This window comes from Monodelphis domestica, chromosome 2 (genome assembly GCF_027887165.1).
Source record: "Monodelphis domestica isolate mMonDom1 chromosome 2, mMonDom1.pri, whole genome shotgun sequence".
Classification (NCBI taxonomy): domain Eukaryota; kingdom Metazoa; phylum Chordata; class Mammalia; order Didelphimorphia; family Didelphidae; genus Monodelphis; species Monodelphis domestica.
Window position 1 is genome coordinate 487,959,346 of NC_077228.1, and position 26,228 is coordinate 487,985,573.

Sequence of the window (26,228 nt, forward strand, 5' to 3'; positions counted from 1 at the left end):
TCCCCAAGGTCATACACAGACTTAGAGGCAGGAGTAGGACTAGAACACTGGGCGGGGCAGTTCGGTTCTTCCCGAACCTATATGGGGGGCTGGGGGCAGAAAAGCAGCCTGTTGGTGGGAGATTTCCATCCCAGCTCTGAGGACACTGGAGGTTTGGGTGGCTTCGATAGCTCCTGGATAAGGACCTCAATTCTAGGGCTTATCTAGACCCACTGCAGCTATTTTCTCTTACGTATGCCCGTCACACAGGGCCATTCGGGAGCGGGAGGGGGGAGAGCAGAGGGAGGGGAAGAGAAATTAATTTTCCCCCATTGAAATCTAGCCCAAAGAGATCAACTCCCGCCCAAGTAGTCTGGGCTGGCTGCGTCGCTTCCGCACAAAGCGGCCGACTTGGCCATCCTCACCCTTGCAAGCGCCGCAAGCCGGCGGCTCCCGGGGGTCCAGGCCTTTGGAGACCCCGGCGGGGCGGCCCTGCGCCCGCGGAGGAGGAGCCCGGGGTGGAGCGGCGACGCCGGGAGGAGGAGACAAGGAAGGGAGCCCGGGTGTCGAGTTGCTCCGGTAACTGTGACGTCCTGGGGCCGTGGGCGGGGCAAGGAGGCAGGTTGCATATTTTAGGAAGTGAGGAGTAGGCGCCAGCTTTAGCTGCAGTGGGGACTGGGGCGCGGAGGAGGCGGACACGTGGCATCTGCAGTAGAGGCAGCGGCGGCGGCAGCAGCAGGCAGCCGGAGCGGGAGCGGCCCGCGCCCCGGTCGCCCATAGCCAGCCCCAGTCCCAGCCCCAGCTCCAGCTCCTCTCGGCCCGGCGCCGGGAGTTGATCCCTTTACCTGTTTGATTCAGAGGCGACAGGTCCCGGCGCAGCGGGCACCAGAGCACCGCAGCCATGGGGAAGGGGGTAAGTGTCGTTCCTTTTGCCGCCGGCCCGGAGCTGAGAGCCGAGCGCGGAGCGGAGGGGGGAGGAGAAAGAAAGAAGGGGGTGGGGGGGGGGGGAGCGAGCGCTACGCAGAGCTATCGCGCAGGAGGAGGAGGAGAAGGAAGTGGAGAGGGAGAGGGAGACTGCGGCAAAGGGGGAGGGGTGGGAAGAGGAAGAGGAAGATGATGTGAACCTGGGACTGGGCACTAGGGGAAAGCGGTAGCGCTTGAATGAAGAGGGCTTTAACCAAGGAGATGGGGAGGAGAGTTCTAAGGAGAGCGCAGGATGGAGGTGGTGGGAGCTTGTAGGAAGGGCTGGATAGACTTTGGGGCCTAAGAGGAGGGCAAAGGGGGCAGCCACTGGGCTAGGAGCTGGTGGCGGCGGCCGGGAGGGTTTGGAGGGGGAGCCGGGCGGGGCGGCCAAGGGCGGCCCCCGGGAAGGAGCCGGCTGCCAGCTCCCTCCATCCCTGAATGACCCGTTTCCCCGCCCTCACCTCCCGCCTCTCTTCCCCCGCCCCTTCCCTCTCGGTGCGCCTGGAGGGCGAGAACTCCCTTCCTCTCTCTGCCCGCCTACCCCTGGGACGCCTGACTCTCCGGCCGGCCGGAGCTGGCTTCTCTCTCCCCCGCGCCTTTGCACGGCCCCCTCCCCGCCACTGCTCGGATGGAGCGGGAGAAGGGCGGGCAGCCATGGAGGGAGTCCCGACTTTACTCTTCAGCCAGCCAACTATCCTGAAAGGCCTCTCTCCCCCCCAAGTCCCTGGGGGGGAATCAACCACTGGGTTTACCCTTCCTGCCGAGCCTCTCCCCTAGCCCGGGTGTGCCGCTTTCACCACCCAAAAGTGGCCTGGAAAGTATACTTGCTAGGAGACCTAACTGGCTGCTTTTTCCTACTTACCCAGGACGTGCCCACTGACACCATGTCGTTCTGGTGGAGCCCTTAGAGGATGGGACTGGCACACCGGTGGGCTTGCTTTCTTGTTGAAGCTTCCTCACTAACTAGCTTTCTATGCCCATATCTGACTAGTAGTCAGAAGCAATCCCCCTAATCACGTGGAGCTGGGTTTCTCTGCCGCAGCGAAGGGCCCGGGGGAGGGGAGAAGATTAGGTGAATAAGAAAGATAGAGCCGGGGCCCTTGCCCTCCTGGAGTTGCCTCCCACCTAATTGTGTCCTCTAGGGAAACGACTTAGCCCTCCCTGAATTATTATCCCCAGAATTGCAAAAGTGGCCATTCTGTGTTGGGGGCATGTAGATTGAAGAGTGGTAGCGAGCGAGATTGATTAATGAGGACTGCATTCCTTCAGAAAATACCTTTTCTGCCAGACTTTGAAGGCAGCAGCGTTGTGCTTGGGGATCAGTCGTTATGAAGCACTAAACGCTTGCTGTTTGCCCAGTACTTTGCCTTTAAGCGCTGGGGATACATTGGAAGGCAAAACAAGGTTCTTGCCCACTCCAGTTCCCCAGAGAAAGACAATATGCAAACAAATATGTTCATGCACCTTGCCAATGCCAGGTAATCTCCAGGGGAAGGCACTCCCAGTAGGGGGAGGAGGGAGAGCACATTTCAAACATGGGGGACAACCAGTGTTTAAAAAAAAAAAAGGATGGGGAAAGGACAGTAGGAGGAATAGAATGCACCAATCTGTCCTCTTCTGGCCTTAGTCCCAAATAGGAGGATAGACTGCACCAATCTGTCCTCTAGCCTTGGATAAGAAACTGGTTTGTCAAATCTCATTCTCCCACCCCTTCCTCAGTATGACATAGATTTCTTTCCAAGCCTTACCTCTGTTTAACAAACCTTCAGCTTCTAATTATCTCCTGGGCACTATGCTAACCCTGGAAAAGATAGTAAAAAGATCAGTAAGGTAGAATCCTGCCTTTAAGAATTTTATAATAGCCATATCAAAGAGGGCAAAATTCCAACAACAAAAAAATAGCCTTGGCAGTTTGTGCCTCCTCAGAGGATCTAATGGATAAATATAGTTCTCCAAGGCATCCTATAAACAGTACCCCAAAAGTTAAATAATCTAGGTAGAAGTTTGGTGGCATTTTGAAGTACAGACCTTTAGAATTCTTCATCTCCAAATGGCAATTTATCTTTGGAGAGGTCATGAAAAGATTTGGGAAAATATTCAGGAAATTGTTAGATCATGTTCAGCATTCTTTCTGACACCTGCCCCTTTGATGTCAAAAAGATATCTCCCAGTATACCAGGAGAATTAACTAGTGTTCCTGCCAGGTGTCTGAGGAGGTAGTCTGTCATTGCATGGATCCCTTATTAAATCTTGGTAGGAAGTGGATCAGATGCTAGGCTGCTTAATGTTAATAAATGTTTTTGGTGCTCGGCTAAGTTGAATGAGTTGTTTGGGCTTGCACTTTATTCCTTTCTATTGGTATGTGGTGGTTCTTGATGAGTGAGATAGCATAAAAGGGTTTTTGTATCTGTGTTGCCCTCCCCTAACTTCTCCCTCTCCAGCCCCATGATTTAATGTGATAATCCAAATGTTCAGAAGACTTTCATGAAGAAGCTTTGGGATTTTTCCATATGGGGATTAAAATGTGGGTGGAGGGGTTGACTAAAAGGCCTGTTGATAATTGGTTTACCAGGAAGCCTGGGCTAGCAGCTAATTTTTTTAAGGTCATTGTTGAATTAGCTATTCCTTTCTCTGCTCCCTTCCCCCCTGTACCCCACTTTTTAAAGGTCAAGGTATATTGATAGATGGTTCTTAATATTTAAATGCGTGTATACAGCCTACTCTACTGAATTACTATTACCTGAACAAATTGAAACAATTCTATCAGATTTTTCCCGTGGGTTCTTTATCTAAACAGTCTACAAGCCCAAGGGTGCTGGGTTTGGAGTCAGAGATTTGTTAAGCCTTCCTGACTCTTCTGGAGATCACATTTGGGTTTTCTTGGCATAGATACTAGAGCCATTTCCTTCTTTAGCTTATTTAACAGATGAAGGAAACTAAGGCAAACAGTTAAGAGGAGTGTTCTGAATCTACTGCGCCACCTAGCTGCCCTTGGAATCAAAAAAAGTGGGTTCTAATCCCATCCCTACCTCTGTGACCTTGGAGACACTTTAATCCTTCAGGCCTCAATTTCTTTATCTGAATAGTTGAAGGGGGGTTGAATTAAGTGACCTCTAAAGTACCTTCCTGTTTCCAATGTAGGATCCTATTACAGACCATGCCACTTTTCCTTTCCCTCCCTTTCTCTTGAGGGGAGAGAAATTACATGTTAAAAAAGGTTTATTTTTTAAACATTTAAGTTAGTTACATTACAAATTACAATTAAAATTGTGTGTGTGTGGATAGCTTTTAGAAAATGTTTGTTTTTCAGTGGGTCCTTTAGAGAAATCATTTCCTTTCTTTTTCACTCCTTGGTCTTGGTTAGAACTTTGCTGCAATCCTTGGCTGTGTTTGAATATTAACTCTGATAATTAACTGGAAAAGTATTCTAGCCCAGAGGAGGCGTGATTTTAAAAATCTGTATGAAGATTGCACAAGCAAGTGGACAAGCAGTCAGCAGAAATCCTGGTTGTATTGTAACATTATCAGCTGCCCTTTTGGAGTTCAACTTAAAAGTGTGACTAAATACCCTCTGGCTGTTAATAAAACCTAGTACTTTAGACTCTAAAAATTGTAAATGGAGTCTTGAGTGGAAAGTTTGCATGGGCCTGACCACATGCAAGTTGAAGAATTATGGCAGGAACTAGTCATTAAAACCCGAGGGGTGGAGAACTGAGTTCTATATTGCATCACACCCTTGCCTGGTAATTGTTCAGTGTGTAACACTGTAACAGCCCCTGGCCTCTTGGGTTCTCAGTGTACCTTTCTGTAAGGGTGTAACTGCTTTGGGTTACTTACTATTTGCTATTTTGTAGGACTCTTTACAAGTAACTTGGTAGCACTAAGATGGACTAGTCCTTTCAATTTCTACATTATTCATAAATCTGTTACCAAATTAAACCTGAAGGTTATCTAATTAAGTTACACCCCTCTCTCCCCCAGGACTGAATAAGCCTTCCTCCCTGTGCCTCCAGGGCTGATTTTGCTATCCTTGTCAGAATCTTCTGGGGACTAGTTTAAGATAGTTATTTCTGGGCTGAATGTTAAAGTACACCAAAATTGGCACCCATCCTTGCTTCCTCCTTAGCTGCCTGCCCCCTGCCCTTTAGAATAAGAAATAACTGGAAACTTGTTTGACCAGTAAATTCTTAATTGTAAGTTTATTTGGCTACATCCACACTTAGGAACTCACTAAAGGTTCCAGCCATAATCCATGGAAACTAATCCACATTGGAAAAAAAAAATTTTGTATAGAGAAAGGTAGGAGAGACATTGATTGATCTACTCTCAAGAATAGGCTATTTGAGAGAAGACAAGAACAACAAATGGAAACTGGTTTATAATTTTGCTTAGTAGTGACAAGTTTTCATTTTTAACTGAAAAGTTAAATGGATGAGATGAGGATGAGCAGATAAAGAGAGCAAAGAAGGAAGAGTCAGTAAAATCCTAGCCCTGCCCATACATTATCTCATGTCCTTAGTTATCTCAAAGAACCTATTCAGGAGTATAGTAAAAAGAATGACTGATATTAGATCTAGGTTTGAGCCGTGACCTTGAGCATTTGAAAAGGACAATGACAATACTTACAAACCAACTAGCATTTATATCAAATTTATATTAAAATTCTATTCAATTTTATATTCAAATTTTAAGGTATACATAATACTTTGCATATGTATTTCCTTGGTGCTATTATTCCTACCCAGCCACACTGTAGCTGAAGAAACCAAGGCACCAGAGATTTAGTGACTTGCTCAAGGTCAGAATTAGTGTCTGAGGCAGGATTTGAACTCATGATGTCCCCATGATTCCCAAATCCCATGCCTGCTCTTTCTCACTGGGCCACGGGATTTTTTTGAGGCTCAAATGAGATTCTCTATGAGGCAATCCATAACCATAAAACCCTATAAAGAAATGTTACCTCTCGTTGTTACTATTAATAATGCCTTGGGTTTGAATCTTTTGAACTTCAAATGTGGTACCTTCTTGATTTAAGAATGTATTTCTGCCACTGGTTGAGCCCTCTGCAAACAATCTGCAACTCTCCCAGTTTTTGTTTTTTTTTTTTAAACTAAGTATTCAGCTTTCCAAAATGGGAATGAACCAGAAGATTTTTGCTATAGCTTTCCATTCTGACACAGAATGAAAAGATGCTCTGTCAGATCAGAGGAATCTTTGTGATAAGGATGTGTTTGGAATGCCTATAGATAGGCAAGGAAAGGTGGTTTTGAACAAAAATAATCTTTTCCTCTTGTTGCTTTCATGTCTGTTTCTGGACTTGGACAAACTACTGAATTGTGAATTCAGTTATGTGTGCCACACTCCAAACTTTATAGAAAATATATTCCCTTTTCCCTTTTTTAGAGCCACCTCCTTAAGTCCAAAATATCTTTTTGTCCTCGTGTGTGTGTGTGTGTGTGTGTGTGTGTGTGTGTGTGTGTGTGTGTGTGTATGAACCTGATAGGTTCCTAGGGTTTGGTTCTAAAAATGGCTTGGAGTTTCTCATTTCAGGAAACTTCTGTTCTCACACTTTTCAGTTTTTATCTCTGGAGTAAGAGGAAGGAGAACTAAGGCAAGTTGGGACTTTCTCTTGTTCTGAATTGACTGGTTGAGAGGAAGTATATGCTTTGGCCAAAATCATAGAGAAAATGTTCTTTACATATGATTCATCTAATTAGTTGTACTGGATTTTTTTTTCAAGATTCTGAAAAGTAAGTTTTTGCATTCCTTTGATTGTGACATACTTGGGAATAGGTAACTAATAGAACCTGGAACATCCAACCCCTGTCCTCTTTGGCTTATTTTACATTCTGATCCTTAAGGCATTGGCCTAGGTTGGTAGAATCTTAACCCTGGAGGGAACTTTGGAGATCATTGGGCCAACCTGCTCATTTTATAGCAGAGGAAGCCTGGTAAAACTGATTTCCACTTCCCCCAACCTGTGTAAGAGATAGCCAGAATTGGAACTCAGCCTAGCTTCTAGTGCAAAAAGAAAGATTTAAAATAATAGAACTGAATGTTGCTAATTATCTCAATAGGTTTTATTTGGAGTCTATTTAGAAAGATTATCTGGTTAATTTCTTGTGAGCAATTAAAAATTTGATCCCTGAACAAACCTTTTCCGGACTTCAGTCTTTTTTCTTTTTGATCTGATAGTCTTACCTTTTTAATCATAGTATTTCCATAGGGTTCGATTCCCCTCCCCATAAATCTAAGGACAGAATATGACTGTTTTTCTTCTGGATTTTTATTGAGATTACCTTTTATGCATTCCCCATTTCAGTGTAGTATTTAATATATTCCCTCTCAATTTCCTTAATTAATGAGCCATCCCATATACTAAATATAAAAAAGATGGGGAAGCAGTTAAGCAAAACACATTGAGAGTTATGGTTCTCCACCTCTGTAATGAATATACAAAAGTGGTACCTTTCTTTTTCTGGACCAAACTTGGTCATCATAATTACAATTTAGAGTTTTTTGTTTCCATTTGGATCTCTGTAGTCGTGTGTAATATTTAACTGGTTCTGTTTTATTCACTCTCCTTTTTTTCACATAAGTCATTCCATCCATGCTTCTCAACTTAAATATTCTGAGTTTCTTTCTGCCCATTGTCCCCACTACATGTACCATAATTTGTCCATTTGTTCTCCAGTTGATGGATTGGTTTCCATTTCACTGCTCCAGCACAAAGTATTTCTATGAATATTTGTGGGTTTATGGGACCTTTGTATTTTGACTTTGGAATATATGTCTAGTAGTGGGATCTCTGGGTCATGGTATTTACCTGTCTTTAGGATCCAAAACAGCAGAAAACTTAATCTAATATTTTTGTTTTGTTTTTTAAGGTTTCTTTAGCTTTAATTTCCGAAGTGTCAATATGACGGGTGCTTAAAACCTTATTTGTATGGCTTTAGAGATCACCTAATCTTCCTGAACCTCAGGTTTCTCATCTGAAAAGTAAAGGGGGGGGTCAGATCTCTAATATTTCTTCCAGCTCAAAGATGTGATTATCTGTGAATTATGTTTCCGAAGGGCAGATTTATTGTCTTGGTTTGGAAAGAGTAGCAGCAGCTACCTTGGGCGTCAGCCAGAAGATTTGGTAGAAGAGAGCTTAGAGACTAGGTAGCAAGAGGGACAGCTGGGTGGCTCCATGGATTGAGAGCCAGGCCTAGAAATGGGAGGTCCTGGGTTCAGATATGGTCTCAGACATTTTCTGGGCACCAATTAATCTGCCTTGAAACCAATACACAGTTTTGATTTGAAGGTAGCAGGGTGAGAGACAGAGCAAGGAGAATAAAAATTTGTGAACCTCCAAGAGAAAGCTGAACTCATGTTGATTCTTTCCCAAGTAGATACTGTACAATGGGCATTTTTTCAAATAACCCCTAACTAGTCCTTCAATATCTGGAAAACAACAAAGGAAAACGAAGCCAAGTGGCCAGAACATTAGGATAATTTTCCTTTTCTAAGAAAAGTATTTGCCTGTTAGAGAATGATTAATAGTAACCATCCTAATTGTATTGTCTTTGTAGGCCCAACACCTCCCAGTAGAGTGCTTTGCACTTAGTGGGTGCTATAGCACATGCTTTTCAAGTTATTTTAAGAGAAATTAATGCAAATTTACATATAATTTAAATACCCAGCTTTTGTTTTATTGGTTCTGTATTTAAGAGGATGGCTAACCCCAAAAAGAAAGAGGCTAGAGCTTACTAGTTAGGAATTTAAATAGGGGACCTTATTATTGTTTTGGCTTTGTTTATTTGGGGAGAGGGACCAGCTGGTAGAGGCTTACTTACTCTTCCCTGGGACTGCTACTATTCTCTGTGTCTCCTGCTGGGTGACTGACTGCCACCCAAGTCTGGAGATGTTATATTAGGTATGAAACAAAGGGGAGTTTACCAGATTGTGCTCTGCAGAACACCCCTAACACACCCCACCCACCCCACTCCCATTCTTTGGATTGGGAAGGAATGAAGGGTTTGCTTGGATGTCCAGGGAACCCCATCTTAGAGGAGGAAAGGAACTTCTTTGTACTAAGTTTCTCCAATGCAATTCTTGCTGTTGTGAAAAGGGGGGCTTAAAATATGAAGATTTATAGAATTACTCAAATTTATGCAAACAGTAAGGTTTTTTAAGTTCTTTATTTGCTACAGTCTTTGCTACAAGTGTTATCTCCATTCTTATAGATGAAGAAATTGAGCTTTTCCTTTCATTTTTGGCCACTTGGCGCTATTTTCTTGACCAACAAGACCCTGGTTTAAGTTTTATACATGGATTCATTTTTTTTTCTTATAACAGGTATTCAAACGGCCTGAGTTCAAATTCCAGGACTGTCATTTAACTTGTGACTTTGGATAGGTCTTTTTAACCTAGACCTTAGTCTCCAAAAAAACCAACTTACTGTCAAATTCAACTCTAAATCCATAATAACTTAAGGATTCCTTCAGAACTGGGAACCACTGCTTTTCTCTGCCCCATTTCCTCCTTTATATAAGAGAATGAAGGCACAAAATGAGCAAGAAATGGTGACTGAGCTCAGAATGAATGAATTTTATTAAACATTTTTTTAAATGATTTTCGATTTTTGTTTCATTACTAATTGCGCCCCCCCCCCCCCCAATGTTGCTGCACATACACTCTAATTTAGATGCATTTTTTGAACCCCCACCTATATCAGCATTTAGATTTGGAGTTGGGGGTAGAATGTGGAGTCCTAGGGATTTTAGGCTAGCAAGTTCTTCTAGCATAATAATGAAGCAGGCCTGAAGCTTCTCTACTTTCCCCTCCTTCCCTCCCTTCCTCCCCTAGGCTAGAAACAACCAAATAAAGAAGATATAGTTTTTCACCCAATCTCATTTGATCCTTACATAAATCCTTGAGACCAGGTGCTATTATTATCCTCATTTTCAGATAAGGAAAAAGAGACACAGAGTAACTTCGTGTATACTGTGATGCAGAATTTTAATTCAGATCTTCCTGAAATATGGTCTGAAACACTGGAGATATAAATGGCACCCAAAAAACAGCTGAACTAGATGATTTCCAAGATTCCTTTCAGCTCCTCCTATATCCTAGTCCTATGATCACATCTTTCTAGAACCTAGATATTTAAATACTCTTCCCTAATTTAGCAGCAAAGATGGCTCTGCCCTCCACCCCCAAGTAATTAAACAGATCATTAATTGGAGCACCAGAATTTTGACTTTGAAGATTTCTAGAGGCATTTTCTTTGAACTTTATTTTAAACTCTTCTCAACTATGTTTTTAAAAAAAGTGATTTGATGTAGTGAGTTTCCAGGAGAACCTTCAAAAAGGACCCACCTTAATTCTCCCATTAAAAAGAAAAAAGAAAATCCAGTACTGGGTTTACTTCCTAGTTCCCCCAGAGCTCTATAGTAGGAAAGAATGTCAAGAATGTGTCTTCTATCTTTAGACTCCTTTCATTCTTAGCAGATAAGATAGGGACTGAACTAAAGAATTGCCCTTTCCTTGGGAAGAAGCCTTCTAGCTCACTTTCACTCTCAGCTTGGGTGACCTTTAAAATGTAAAGGACCTTTTGATGTGAAACTTATCTTCATATGTGTATAGTTCTAGGCCTTTTCTCCATTTGGGGAGAAGAGGGGGTATTGTCATTGACCTTGGCTTATTTAAACAGGGATTTTTTTTCCCCTAACTTCAAATAGATAACATTAATTTGACCCTTGCCAAGACTAGGCTTTATATTTGAAAAGGTACCAACAGTCAACACATTTTCATTTCACATGCAATATAACTTAATGATTACTTCGTGAGCAATATAATTTCATGATAGCTCTGTTATCAGAACGTGCACTTGTCATCAAAAGGAAACCAATGCTGTTTGTTAAATGGTCATTCTAAATAAATCTGACTACATTTTAATGGGCAGTAGACCGACCAATGCTTGATTTTTTTCCTTCTTTTTTTCTCCTCTTCTCCCCATATCCAAACAAGCCTTGTTATTTCTCCCTGAGTGACGCCTCTATCTGTCTCGTTTTTCATCACCCTTTTAGTTTAGGCCCTTGTCACATCTTGCCCAAGGTACTTCAATAATTTCCTAATTAGCCTTACCTCTATTTTCTCCCATTATCAAACTGTCCTTCCACGTAGCAGCTCAGTTGATGATTCTTCCTGAATGTGAAGTCCAGGATTTCTGCCTGCCCTCACCCCAAAGAAGCCTTTAATAGCTCTCTATCCTTGAATTAAACATACTCCTCTGTTTAATGTATAAAACCTTTCACAAATCTGGCTCAGAATGATCTTTTCAAAGAGACTTCAAATTATTCCCTTTTATGTAATTTGGTCCAAACAGATTACCTGCTGGCTTAAAATTGCATTTTAAAATTTTATTTATTTTCTATATTTTATAAATTTTAAAAAATATTTTTGAATTTCATTTATTTTTGTATTTTATATTTATGTTTGGGATTTTATGTATTTTTCCCACCCTCAGTAGAACATTAGTTCCTTGAGGGCAGGTTCTTTCTTGTCTTTGGATCTCCAGTACTATACAGAGCACTACATAGATAGATAGATAGATAGATAGATAGATAGATAGATAGATAGATAGATAGATAGATAGATGCCTATTTGTGTGCTTATGGAACTGAAGAGTTGGTTGGGTTGGTTTGTTTATTTGTAAATTTATTTTAAAGATCTCATCATTGCCATTGGCAATGACAGGGAACTTCCTGGGCCCAGAGGAGGAGGTCTGGTTGTGCTAATATTCATTGGGCCCAAATGGTTCCATTTTTGAGCTGAGCCTAAAGGTTCTGACTTTGCCTGAAGACACTCACTCCTCATGGATTGGGGGGGGGGGGGGACGGGGTAGGAGTCTAAATTTAAATTATAGAATCAACATCTTTTAAAAATTGTTGCCATTTTTAAGTGGTGTAGGTGGAACTTGTGAATTGTGTGACAATGCACACACTTTTCTACATCCTGCTTATGTCAAAACATTTGCAATGAACATATTCATTTCAGAAGGTTTTATTTTATGCTGCAGATTGGCAGGGGAGCTCCCCTCTCCCCCACCTGCTTCATATTTTTTCTTTAGGGGGAAAAAGACGTAATATCCCTCAAAAAAAGGTCTGTTTTCAGAGTTTAAAAAAACAAACTTCTCATACTAAAAAAAAAAAAATTTTTTTTACTTTAGTACACGATTTCTTCTAAATAGGAAAGCAATAGCAAGCAACCTGTCCTTTAGTCTTTAGACTGGAGAGTGAAGCTGGGAATATTGAGGATATTGCCACCCACTTTTAACAAGACTCTGTAATCCGCTCTTGTGTTTGACAGGATGAGCAAACTGAAGCAAAGTAAATTGATCCTAACTACTCTGTGTTAAGATTATAATTTAGATTTCCTGACCATTTCAGCATTCATTTTATACCATACCACAGTGGCTGCTCTGGGCCTCTTGAGAAAAGCTATAGAACTTGGTCCCTTTGAAATCCTCAATTTGAGGTGCCTTTAGGCTCTGCCCAGAGGACCAATTTAAAAAAAAAAAAATTTTTTTTTTAATTCTCCCTATCTCTCTTACTCCCAAATAGGTCGGACGTGACAAATATGAGCCTGCGGCAGTGTCAGAGCAAGGGGATAAAAAAAAGGCCAAGAAAGAGAAGGACATGGATGAACTTAAGAAAGAAGTTTCAATGGTAAGATTCTTCAAACACTGTGTGGTCCTACTTTTAAAATCCTCCTTAAAAATTGTCTTCCAATTGGATGCCTAAATTTTATCTGTAAAACTGGTTAATGTAGAGCATTCACAGCAAATGGATGAGTACCACTTTGTCAGAGCATGTTGTTAGATGGTTTTTATTGTGGGTTGGATAAGATGGTTTCTGAGATCCCTACTAACCGATTCTAATAATTGCAGGGTTTTCAAACTTGGAAAAAGAGACCCTTGAGCCATTAAGTTCAGAGATCACATTCCAGACTTAAAATTACGACAAAGAATATTGGTAGTAGATGAATAAGAAGATATTCAGTTACTTTTTAATTTTAGAAGTAAAAGCTTTGGCCTGTACACTACAACTTGCCTTTTCTCTTGAATATCTGAATGAACAGTTTAGAAGGCTACCCCATCTAGGGTTCTTCTCCCTCTCTAAAGATTGGAAAGATCTCAGACTTTATTATAAAGTAAGAATCATGATTCTCCTGTTGGAGAAAATTTCTGAGGCTTTTTTCCTAGATGATTCCAGTTTCAGTTATTAACCAATCAGTTCAGAAAAGGGTTGTCTATATTTGATAGTACCTGCATTTCTCAATGGCAAGGTTGCAGTCTACAGTCAGCTTTAGAGTTACTAGGTCCAATTTGACATGGTAAACTTGTTTTCATTGAAAATGAAGAAGCCATTTAAAGAAGTCTTTAAATGGATAGAGAGTTTTGTTAGCTGAGCTAAGGAGTGATTTGAGTAGTGATTCCCCTGCCCCCATCACCCCACATTCCAGAATTTACTTGGACATTTTGTTTTATTTTCAGGATGACCATAAACTTAGCCTTGATGAGCTTCATCGGAAATATGGAACAGACTTGAGCCGGGTAGGTACAGCTTTCTTTTAAGAGTCGGAGCTCTCGGGTATATTCCTTTTTTCAAAAGATTTGAACATTTCAAATTTGATTTGTTTTACTTTACTTATTAAATACAAATAAAGTGCAAAAAATGGCCCTAAAACTCAAAATGGTTCAATCACTCCCATTTTGTAGATGAGGAAACTGAAGACAGGTTAAGTGATTTTGTAGGAATTAAGGGAAAGGAAAGGAAAGGAAGGGTGGTCATACAGCTAACTAGTGTCGATAAGTCAGATTTTCAATAGAGGTCTTCCTGATTTCTTTCTTATGGGTAGTCTAAATCATTCACCCTATCTTTAGTAATGAAACTTTAAATGATCTAATAACATAAAAGAAATGAGTCCTACTTTGATCTGTGTTTAGCATCAGTTATTACATTGGGAAATGGCTCTGCTTCCCATAACAGAATATTGACTTTCCTAGTCAGTTGCTTATATGCTCAAATCAGCTGATAAAATCTGACCAAAAGCTTTTGAAAGGTTCCTTTACTTTGATATGAGTGGGAGATTTATCTTAATAGATGTTTCAGGGAAGGAATAGAAGCGATGATTTTTCTTTTTTTTTTTAACATTTTATTTCTATATTACATCTACAGATTGTTCTCATTCCATAGATCTCTTATGACCACATAAAATAGTTAAGTAATGCTATCATCTCATACAATATTTCACATATGTAACAATCTATTAAATTGTTTTTAATTAGCAAAAATGTATTTTCTCTCCCCCAATGGAAAATAAGAAAAGCACAAATTCCCTCACTGGCTTTATACTAATATTTGAAGTTAGATGTCTCATTCTGTACCCTAAATCTAGTCACCTTTCAAGTGGTGAAAGGGATGTTTCATCCTTAGTCCTCTTGGATTTCTTTTTTTTAAAGAACCCTTACTGGCAGATTCCAGGGCAGCCTTTTACAAAAGAACAAATTCCCTCATTGGCTTTATACAAGTATATATAAGTCAAATGTCTCATGCTACACCCTAAATCTATCACTTCTCTGTCAAGTATGAGATAGGACATTTCATCCTTAGTCCTCTAGGATTTCCTTTTTTTAAAAGTCCTAACTGGCAGGTTCAAGGGCAGCCTTTCACAACCAGACAACTATGTATGAGATTCTTCATCCAAAATCTGGAAGAAGTTGAAAAGATTCCAAATTAGACTAAGAGAAATCAGGGAGGGCTCTATGCTCCTGAAGCCTATGGATATGGATACTGAGTGGTTCTTGATTGACCTTGTAGACAATGAGGAGCCATGCTGGTTTAGTCTTAGGTCATCAGCTTTCAAGGCTTGGTGCTGAGGTTACTTGAAGAATTGGTCAGTGTCCATTGGATTGGTTGTCAATGGAATTTCCCCAAGCATTTCTCCTAAGGTTCATAGCTTTATGCTAGAGCCAGGAGGGCTTTCTAGAGGCTATTTGTCTAGTCCAATCTTCTCATTTTATAAAGGAAATAACCCCAGGGAGATCAAGTCATTTGCTTCAGGTACATAAGTAAGTAGTAGGCTACAGAGCAGAATGTGAACCTCAGGCCTCTGACTCTTTTTTGGCTCTATTAAAACGTGCTGTCTCCAATCTTCTCAGGGTTTAACAAGTGCCCGTGCTGCAGAAATCTTGGCCCGAGATGGCCCAAACGCCCTCACGCCTCCCCCCACCACTCCAGAATGGATCAAATTCTGTCGGCAACTCTTTGGAGGTTTCTCCATGTTGCTGTGGATTGGAGCCGTTCTTTGTTTCTTGGCATATGGTATCCAAGCTGCCACCGAAGATGAACCTCAGAATGATAACGTGAGTTCCCCTTCATTTCTGGGTTGGGTGACCAGATCATGTAAGGCACCATCCATGTCTGTTTCTTTTATTCCCTTCCTTCCCTGGCCCTTCTCATTTTCAAGCACTATTAGTGATACATATATCTCTGTGAAAAGCTAGTGTCAGTAACTTGTCTGTCTTTCTTTTTACAGGGCTCTCTTTCTCTCTCATTCTCTCTCTGCCAGACCCCTCAGCTTTTCCTTCTCGCCTTCTACCTCTAATCACTGTCTTCATAAACTCCCTTCCGTCCCCATCCTGCAAAGCACTCGGACAGAGTTCCACCTCACCCTGTACTTTGCCATTGTGAACCAGCCATTCAGCTTTCTATGACTTTGGAACCAGGCATCCTTGCCTATGCGCTCCCCAACGGTGTTGATGCTTTGCCACTGACCAGGTCCAAGAGCTATGCTCAATCAAGCGTCTATTAATAGTAGCCCCCATCTCACTTAGCCCTAGCTATTTCACAGGCAGTCATTCTTCCCAAACCCTATAGACTATTGGGAAGTAGGACCCTCGTTTTTAAGAAATGGAGGAGGGAACTGAACTGTGGAGGGTCTCCTAGAATTCTAGAACAGAATTCGATTATCTTTCTAGTCCAACTTTACACATGATGAAATCAAGGTTCAGAGAAATTCATTTACCAAAAAATCACACAGGTATCAGAAGTGGTCTTCTGACTCTTCTTTTTTATCCATACCTTCCATCTTAGAATCAATACTGTGTATTTGTTCTAAGGCAGAGGAATGGTAAAAGCTTCTTTTATGTCTTTAAATACAATTCTCTACCTACTGTACCAACACTGCTCATTTGTGACTTCCTAAAACATCAAGCCAGATAGTGATAACAATCTCTTAAGACAAGTAGCTTTCCTTCTAGTTTTTTCCCCTTTTTGTAAAAAATCATACCTTCTGTCTTAGAAGAGTGGCAAGGGCTAGGCAATGAGGGTTAAGTGACCTTCCCGGGGTCACAGAGCTAGGAAGTAGCTCCCATTCTTGCTAATTTAATCATCTAAAATCCCCATATATATGTAGAGGGAAACCTAAATGAAAGCATCAGGTGCATTTTCTCAAAACTTAAATTTGAGATTCCCCTAGTTCATGTTTTGTCCACTAACTATCAGTTTCATCTTTCACCTAGTAACTGTCAGTAAATTGAACAGAAGGCTGCCACATACTTGGTTAGTGATCATCCTTCACTCACTTAACTCATTCCCTTCCAGCTCTATCTCGGTGTGGTGCTGTCTGCTGTTGTTATCATCACTGGCTGCTTCTCCTACTACCAAGAAGCAAAGAGCTCAAAGATCATGGAGTCCTTCAAAAACATGGTTCCACAGGTAGATTCTTTAAATGTTCATCCCCCAGGGCTGTGACTAGCCTCAGGAATGTTCACTAGCTTGGTATTCTGGTTCTCTCTGGTGTTTTGAGGCATTCTTGATTCAAAGATATGGATTCTTTCAAACCAGGTCTTTTTTTCTAACATTGGAAAATGATACACTGGCTAATCTGCTTCCTATTAATAAAAAATTATTAAGACTTCCCTAGTCACCCAATGAAGGGGGGAAGCACTTTTCTAAAGGTGACAAAGGCACTTTGTAAAACTTTTTTTGCTACAGAGACTCTTTGAGGGAGACAGGAAAATAAGTGCCAGTGAAGCATCTTTAGAGAATTAGCCAGTTCAATAATGTTCTTCAGATCTCATGGTAAGAAATTATAGGAGAAAATGGTTTTAGATTCATTCAATTCAGCCTTTATAATTCTGACTTTAAACCAGTGATATTTTTTCCACATTTAATGTTACAAACTATTTCCTCCCAAAGCAAGCCCTTGTGATTCGAAATGGTGAAAAAATGAGCATAAATGCTGAAGACGTTGTAGTTGGAGATCTAGTAGAAGTCAAAGGAGGTGACCGAATCCCGGCTGATCTCCGAATCATTTCTGCAAATGGTTGTAAGGTAGGTTGATTTTTGTTATTCTTCTTGTCTTCACCCTGCCCACTCAGGTCAATGTTAGGTTTCTATGGATTAGACCATCAATAAGAGAAATAGTTGTAAAGGACCTTTTTGCCTCTGTGACTACCCCCTTCCTCCCAGCAAACTGTACACAATTACCTAATGTAATGGAAAACTTAAGGAGTTGTATGGCATAGTCCTTTTAAAAAAATTTTTTTTTAACCCTTCTGTCTTAGAGTCAATTCTAAGTGAGGGTTCCAAGGCAAAAGAGTGGTATGGACTGGGCAAATGGGTTTAAATGATTTCTACCCATTCCCTAAGCCCCCATCTCTAGGCCTGGCTCTATTCACTAGCCACCTAGCTGATTTCCTGTTACAAGCAAACTTATGTGATCTTAGAGGGAAGAAGAACATCTGGAGGGGCCAAAATTTTGGCAAAATCTCTGGTCATTTGCCTATCTGAAAATTTTGTTTCCATAGAGCCACTAATTTCCATTTCTCTGCTTAAGTAGGCAGCCATCTGGCAAGCTATCTCTAGATTTTCATGCCCTGACAACTTTTAGATTCTTTTTTTAAGATGTATTTCACATACAAAATTTCTCATTAAATTTTCCACCAATTTATAGATGATAGAGGTTAATTTAGACTTGATTTCTTATTGAGTTTCCCACTAGTTTATAGATGGTAAAAGCTAATGGACTATAAGAATCTAAGATCTCTATTTATTGCTACTGCATCAAAAAATGATTTTTGCTTTCATTCATACAGGTAGACAATTCTTCACTCACTGGTGAATCTGAACCTCAGACCAGGTCTCCTGATTTCACTAATGAAAACCCACTGGAAACAAGGAACATTGCCTTCTTTTCTACCAACTGTGTGGAAGGTAGATCATTTTTGACAGTATTGTAAATATTATGTACATTCAGCATATAGTGTGAAGTTTCTCTTGACTTGGTTCATGATGACAAGCCAGAGTTACTATCTACATCTAGATTATGATGTTGGACCAAGTGGCCAGTTTTCTTAATCCAGTTCACTTTTCCAACTTTACCCACTGGATTCTGGTTTTGGTCACCAAATCAGCAGTTCTCATAGTGGCCTGGGGACCTCTGAAAAAAAAGGGGGGGGGCAGCTGGGTAGCTCAGTGGATTGAGAACCAGGCCTAGAGATGGGAGGTCCTAGGTTCAAATCCGGCCTCAGCCACTTCCATTTCAGAGGTCCATGAGATCAAAACTGCTTGCATAATAATAGACAATAAAAATAGGTTTCTCTCCCCCCCCCCCCCTTTTGTTCCCCCACTCTTATTTTCTCTGGCATGAACACTTAATTGCAGGGGACAATGAAGTATCCTAGAGGCAGGAGGTCCTAGGTTCAAATCTGGTCTTACATACATCCTGGCTGTATTGATCCTTATTTCCTAGCCCTTACCACTCTTCTGCCTTAGAACCAATACACAATATTGATACTAAGATGGAAGGTAACGATTTAAAAAAAAAGGTGAACAGTGCAGTATACCAGGGGCTTTATGATCATAAAGATCTAGCTACACTGAATAGACAAAACCTGCACAAACAAAAAACTTTTTGGGCTCCTCTAGTTTTTAAGAGCAGGAAGGATCCTATGATCAACAAATTTTTGAACTAGTAATCTAGATCTCATTTGGGATAGACCCATGAATCAATTTTAAGGGGTTCAAGCATTTGGACAGTGGAGAAGAGAAACAGATTAATGAAATTTTGCATTTTCTTAAATCAATAGATATGGCAACAAAACATGATTCTGAAAAGGGAGTTCATGACCCATAAATTAAGAGCCCCTGAACCTAGATTAGATGTTGACTTTTCCCTCTTATGGGAAGGAAGTTCTTTTATCCACAGATGGACTAAAGGTTCCCTGGAGTTGTATTTTATTTGCATTGTGCTGAAGGTTTCAGGCACAGCTGCCTATATTGGTCAGAAGGCTTATGTTCTCTAGTACATACAAATTGACATAAAATGTTTCCTTTCTAGGCACTGCCCGAGGCATAGTCGTGTACACTGGGGATCGGACTGTAATGGGACGGATTGCTACACTTGCATCTGGACTAGAAGGTGGCCAGACTCCAATTGCAGCAGAAATTGAGCATTTCATCCATCTAATCACTGGTGTGGCTGTGTTCCTGGGAGTTACCTTCTTTATCCTTTCTCTGATTCTTGAATATACATGGCTGGAAGCTGTCATTTTCCTCATCGGTATCATTGTCGCCAATGTGCCAGAGGGTTTGCTGGCCACTGTCACGGTAAGAAGGATTGAGAGGAACTCACAAAAGAGTGGCTTTGTTCTAAGAATTGTGTTTTTACTTAATTGCCCTTAAAAGGGGTAGCTCTTCCCTCTTATATGTGTCTTAACTTGTCATTTTGTGTTATAATGCCTTTCTAAGATATTGAAGATGGTTATTCATCCTCAAAACATTCCTACATAAAATATAAATATTTAAGGCATGGAAGAAGGGTATGGTTTTCTTCCACCCCCCAAAAAAAATAGGAATTAATGATTTCTGTTGGTTGTTTGAAAACTTATTGGTTGATTATAATGGTTATTCTTGGGGAAAGACATAGAACCTAAAAGACATTTCTTTAGATAAGGAAGCTAAAATCCAGAGAAGTCATGCCAGACGTTGGGCAAGTTAATTAAGCCAGAAACATTTTCGTTGGAATGTCTCTTTAGGTATGTCTGACTCTGACTGCCAAACGTATGGCACGGAAGAACTGTCTGGTAAAGAACTTGGAAGCTGTGGAAACATTGGGCTCCACATCCACCATCTGCTCTGATAAAACTGGAACCTTGACTCAGAATCGGATGACCGTTGCTCACATGTGGTTTGACAATCAAATCCACGAAGCTGATACTACAGAGAACCAGAGCGGTAAGAGAAAGTCATTCTAACTACAATGAGCCCTAAATTGCCCTGGCTACTTTTGTAAGCCATGTTCAACCAGGATACATAGGTACACACGTACATACATACATACATACATGCATACATACATACATACATACACATTTTCTTTTAAAATAAAGTTGCCCAAAGCTTACACCAGTATTGATTTTTATTGTTCTTTTCAGATTCTAGTGTGTCAGTTGAAATGGAATTTCTGTAGAGTTTCCTGAAATTAGACTAGTGTCACAAGTAATTCAGAAATAGGATGGATTATTCCAGGTGGATCAACTGAAATTAGACTAGTGTCACAGAAATAAGATGGATTATTCCAGATGGGCCCTGGAGACTTTTCAGAAGGATCTAACTAGGAAAGTAACTTACATTTATGCTGTTTTGGTTTTTACACCAATTATTTCTGAGTATCCTGTATATACAAACCTACTCAAAGCCCACTCAACCCCGGCAAATAATCCTTTTTAACACAAGAAAAACAGACTAAATATCAATATAAGCAACATTCTACATATCCCCTAGCCCCAAGAGGTAGATAGTACCTCGTATTTAGAATAGGAGTTTGTTTTTTTAAAGGTTCATATAAATGACTTAAAATTTTATTTTTATCATCATATTGGTCGTTATTGTAAGAGCACACTCGTACAAAACTAAAACCCCCAAGTAAAATCATAAATATACTGATGAGAAAGATTGGCTTTGAATTTTTAAACATGCAATATCTCTTTCCCCCCCAGGTGTCTCTTTTGATAAGTCTTCAGCTACTTGGCTTGCTCTGTCCAGAATTGCAGGTCTTTGCAACCGGGCTGTGTTTCAGGCTAATCAGGAAAACCTACCCATTCTGAAGGTAATCCATTAGATTCCAGCATGCCATAATACTACCTGCCTACCTGAAGTAACACATTTATTTGGGAAGTCCATGGGTGGGTCAGAGAAGTACTATCTGGATATTCTTTAATGTTTCAGATTTAGCTACTTAATCTTACATTCCATTACAATTATATATAATGTAATGTAATACATTACATTAAAGACCTTAATTGGTGGAATGTTAGGAGATCCAGTAAGATGCCCTTACTGTGGAACAAATTTTCTTACCTACAGCATAGGAATAGTTTGGTGGTTGATGTACTGCCTGGATCAAAATTGGTGGTGTTTGTACATCCAAGGAGTGTGCTAATGCTGAAAATAGCACAGATTGACCTTGTTTTAGTAACTAAAGGTTTCTTTTATTAGATGATCCCATTGTTTCAAATTTCTGACTCGGAAACCTCCTAGAAAAATCAGAATGTTCTCAGCATGTTCACATAAGCGTGCTTAGTTTGGTAATAATCTGAAATCTTAGACTTGAATTAAAATGGTGGCATGGCCACAGGGCTTTGGGTTATGTTCTTTTGGCTTGGAGCCCTCAAGCCTGGACAATTTGCAAGATTAAGGTAATGCTTGAGTAACAAGGTCCTTCGGGCTGCCCTTGAACCCATGATTGCTTACCTAACCTTTAGGGCATTATAAAAATTGTCCAGGTAAATTGGATGGAATATAGGCCAACATGGCCTATATTCCATGGATCTCCTTCCCAGTATGGTGGGGCAGTTGCAAATTTATAGCTAGAACTTAGGGTATGTCAAAGGTGGAGTGAGAAAGAGGCTTATTTTCTTGAGGTTTCCCCTAGCTAACCCTAATGGCTTTCCTGTAGCTTTTGAACAAAGAATAGCTCAGATAAAGCTACAGCAATGGCAGCCATAGCCATTGACTTAAGGAAAACATTGCCACCACAGAGATGTTCTCCCCATTTTCTGCCCACCCATCCTCCTCTTTTTGGTGTGTCTACTCCCATTTTCTTTCTCCTGTTTTCATTTCCCTCAGCACACTGAAATATAATATAATCAGTAATGTGTCTGTGAAGTTATCTCATTCCTCAAGGCTGTCTTGCACAATGCTAAAATCTTTTCATGTCTTTTGTTTGCAGCGGGCAGTTGCCGGAGATGCTTCTGAATCGGCCCTCTTAAAATGCATTGAATTATGCTGTGGTTCTGTCAAGGAAATGAGAGATAGATATGCCAAAATTGTAGAGATACCCTTCAACTCCACCAACAAGTACCAGGTTAAATAAGATTTCTTTGTGTGGGTTGGTGTGGGGATGAGGGAAAAGGGAAGCTGGTGGAGGAGAAAACATTTTTGCATTTCTACTTTGTCAGTAAAATGCCCTTTAAAAAAGCAAGTTGCAGTTCTGTCACTGCATTCTCAAGCATTCATGCTTACCCTGAATGTATGTAGCTTTGAATTTTAATCGAAAAATTACTAAGTTAATGGTTCCTTTTAGATGTTGAATTGAGTTTTATGATTTCTTTTTTAAGTTTTTTTCAGTAATTTTATCAGATCTATAATATAAATATATAATATATACTATAATGATTCTATATGTTTATAATACATTTATAAACCATATTTGTTTGGCTTCCCCACCCCATTCATGGAGGCCTCACTTTGAATTAATTCATCTCTGGTTTCCAAGTTGTAACATCTGTGGTATATGGTGATGTCATGCCACCTTCCACCTTGATAGTAAATCCTTGACTATGGCATGTATAGAATTTCCTCCCCGCCTCCTAAGAGATCCTATTCCTATATCTAACTTGGGTTAGATAACCATGATCTCTGATTGTTTCCCTTTACCAGCAGGTCAGTACCTTCTGCATCAGTTAGCACACAGGTGAAGTGATTAAATTTATCTAAAGTCCCACATCCAGGATGTCCAAAATGCAAATGAGACTTTGAAACTAGGACTTCCTGGCCTTCTCTGTCCTCCACTCCATGGTGCATCCATCTGAACTTGCACATTGCCCACTCTCTTTCAGTTGTCCATCCATAAGAACCCAAACACATCTGAACCCCGACATCTGTTGGTGATGAAGGGTGCTCCTGAGAGAATCCTAGACCGCTGCAGCTCCATCCTGATCCATGGCAAAGAACAGCAACTGGATGAGGAATTGAAAGATGCCTTTCAGAATGCCTACCTTGAGCTGGGAGGCCTGGGAGAAAGAGTCCTAGGTAAAGGGATGGGGCAGTGCTCAAGGGTAAAAACACCCTAAGGGCAGGAAGGAAGGAGAGGGACTCATTCAAAAAAATTCTTTCCTAATCAGTTAGATGTAGATGCTCTTCCCTAAACATCCCTTTGGAATTCTGGAGTCAGTTATCTTTGCATTATTCATCCTGAAGAATCCTGAATGACTTTTCTAATAGTCTTGTTGCCTCCTCATCTGTCTGTCAACTGTCAACATGTGATCAGAGAAAATACATTACATTTTTTTAAGCCTTACCTTCCATCTTACCTTGCTCTTTTCTTTATTCCATCTTTTTATTCCTCTTCACTCTCTTCTCTTTTTAATGCTTCTGGCTACTCTAACTTCCAAATTTTTCAAGAAATAGAATACAGATATCAGAAGGCTAAAAGGTCTATGTTGCAAGTACCTTCTGTTTTAGAATCAATACTAAGTATTGAGTGATAAGGGCTTAGGCAATTGGGATTAAGTGACTTGCCCAGGGTCACACCTGGCAGTGTCTGAGGCCAGATTTGAACCCTACAGGTCACCTAGCTGTGTACCCCACCTCTCCCTCTGTCTTCTCATGGAATCCAAAACTTTTAGAGCTAAAGAGATCTTTAGAGATTATCTAGTCCAACTTCTCATTTCACATAGTGGGAAAAAAAAACTGAGGTCTAAGGTGCTTCAGGGCTTTTTTGCTCAAGGTAAAAATGTCCACCTGAATTGGAATCCTGCCTCTAACTCCATATCAATTCAGCATTCTTTCCTAATCAGTTAGCTTCTAAATAAAATGCTAGGGGTCAGAAGCCTCATTGGGAGGAAACAATTTGTGTTTCCAGTAAAATCATAGACTCAGCTCACCTGGGATTCCTTTCACTGGTGCAATTTTGTATTCTTAAGTGATGCTGAGACTCCTTGGCATCTGTGAGCTCCTTCAGTTGCCTCTTGTTTTCCCACACAGGTTTCTGTCATCTCCTCCTCCCTGATGAACAGTTTCCTGAAGGTTTCCAGTTTGATACAGATGAAGTGAACTTCCCTGTGGATAATCTCTGTTTTGTTGGGCTCATCTCCATGATTGATCCTCCCCGGGCTGCTGTCCCTGACGCTGTGGGCAAATGCAGAAGTGCTGGAATTAAGGTATTTTTCCACAAGTTCTCTGACCCCCACCCCACCCCTGGATCCACTGGGGGAGGGGGGTGATTAGGTTCCATGTATCTCTTGCTTTTAATTTGGGCTGGTTTCATTTTAGTACACTTTCTTTTTTAATAATGTTAATTGTGCCCCCCTGCTTAAATAACCCTTTTGTTATGTCCCAGCCTCCCATCCCTAATAAGCAATTCATTGTGACTTAAGAGCGTAATCTGAGGCACCAAGAGTCTCAGTGATTTATTTGCCCATAGTCTCACAGCTAGTATATGTAAGGTTGGAATCAACTCTCTTCTGCCTGACTCCCAAGGCCAGCAAGCCTTCTGTCCTCTCTTAGGAACAAAGTACTGCTTTTTCGTTAGAAAAATACTTACTGTTGCCCTTTTTGCCTATCACACACAATTGGGCAGCTCTTTTCTATCATTGGTTCTCTTGACAGCTATAAGAAATGCATTTTTTTCCTCTTTTCTCTTACCAGGTGATCATGGTAACTGGGGACCATCCAATCACAGCTAAAGCTATTGCGAAAGGCGTAGGCATCATCTCAGAAGGCAATGAGACCGTAGAAGACATCGCTGCCCGCCTTAACATTCCTGTGAGCCAAGTGAATGCCAGGTAACCCCAGAAGCTCTTTTTGACTGGACAAGCTTTGGCTCAGCCTGCCTACTTTGTGAAATCAGAGTCAGTAGATCTCTAGTTTTTCTTTTTTTCTTTCTGGTTCCAACCCTTCAGGCATCATAAACTGAACAAAGTCAAGGGATGCCTCTATTCTGAGTAAAACTGATTTAGGGAAGGTAATTTGTTGGTTAAGAAAATAGACAAGAAAACTACTTTTAAAGCAACCCCAGCATTATTTAAAGATACCAATCAAGTTAAGAAAAACTGATACTTCACAGCAATAAAAACTGAAGCAGTTATCCATAACTTAAGCCATAAAAAAATAATTTTGGGAGGCAGGAGTGGATTGAGAGCCAAATCCAGAGATTCAAATGTAGCCCCACATTTCTCAGTTATGTGACCCTGGACAAGTCACTTGACCCCCTTACCTAGCCATCACCATTCTTTTGCCGTGGAACCAATACACAGTATTGTTCCTAAGATGGAAGGTAAGGTTTTTTTCCTAAAAATATTTTTCCCTCTGAAATTCTTTGGATAACCAATGCGGCATAATAATAAGAGAGCTGGCCTCAGAATCATCTATGATCTGTTACTAATGCTGACTGTATGACTCTGAACAAGGCACTTAATCTCTGAATTGTCCCATTTTTTTCATGGCTGAAGGAAACATCCCCCTCATTTCATAGGTAAAAGAGAGATAGAGACAAGGCATTTGCCCAGAGTCAAATTAACCAGGGAAGGCCCTATGCAGGCCAACATTATTGAAATCCAAAATTTCCTGGCTCCTTCTCCAACATCTTTTCCATGATGCTACCCTTGCCATCCCTAATTCTTCAAAAATGAACTTTCTTGAACCGTTTAGCCCTAGATAATGATTCAGCTTGATTTTAATTTCTCAGGCTACCTCCTTGCTTGCCATGACCAAAGTTAAGTTATGTCACATAGCTAAGAAACTTCAATTTGGTGAAAAATCCAGAAGCAGGAAAGGGGACAATGGCCTCAGTCTCCCTTGCTTAGCATCTTTCTGATGATCAAGATGTTCTTTCCCCAACCTGTCTGATCTGAATCTCACGAACTGCTTCTTAAGTCATTTCTCCAGCTGAATAAGCATCATTGTGACGGTTGTTGTCTGCATAATAGCTGTGGAAATTTTAAGAATGGG

General features: G+C 40.7%; 1 protein-coding gene and 1 non-coding gene across 2 annotated transcripts in view; both read left to right on the plus strand.

The window, feature by feature from the left end:
* The first annotated feature begins 262 nt into the window (after window positions 1-262).
* ATP1A1 (ATPase Na+/K+ transporting subunit alpha 1) overlaps window positions 263-26,228 on the plus strand; it is a 33,279-nt gene continuing 7,313 nt past the window's right edge. Inside the window, exons 1-14 of the mRNA XM_056819252.1 lie at window positions 263-892; window positions 12,552-12,656; window positions 13,484-13,543; window positions 15,152-15,355; window positions 16,596-16,709; window positions 17,193-17,327; window positions 18,092-18,209; window positions 19,336-19,604; window positions 20,033-20,231; window positions 20,996-21,105; window positions 22,228-22,362; window positions 23,117-23,309; window positions 24,264-24,439; window positions 24,927-25,063. Of these exons, the coding sequence (XP_056675230.1) occupies window positions 881-892; window positions 12,552-12,656; window positions 13,484-13,543; window positions 15,152-15,355; window positions 16,596-16,709; window positions 17,193-17,327; window positions 18,092-18,209; window positions 19,336-19,604; window positions 20,033-20,231; window positions 20,996-21,105; window positions 22,228-22,362; window positions 23,117-23,309; window positions 24,264-24,439; window positions 24,927-25,063 (1,967 nt within the window). The 5' untranslated portion in view covers window positions 263-880. The remainder of the gene's footprint in view (window positions 893-12,551; window positions 12,657-13,483; window positions 13,544-15,151; window positions 15,356-16,595; window positions 16,710-17,192; window positions 17,328-18,091; window positions 18,210-19,335; window positions 19,605-20,032; window positions 20,232-20,995; window positions 21,106-22,227; window positions 22,363-23,116; window positions 23,310-24,263; window positions 24,440-24,926; window positions 25,064-26,228) is intronic.
* On the plus strand, window positions 15,239-15,289 carry MIR7282 (microRNA mir-7282). Its single transcript, NR_127477.1, has one exon. It is a non-coding gene; the product is annotated as a microRNA mir-7282 (primary transcript).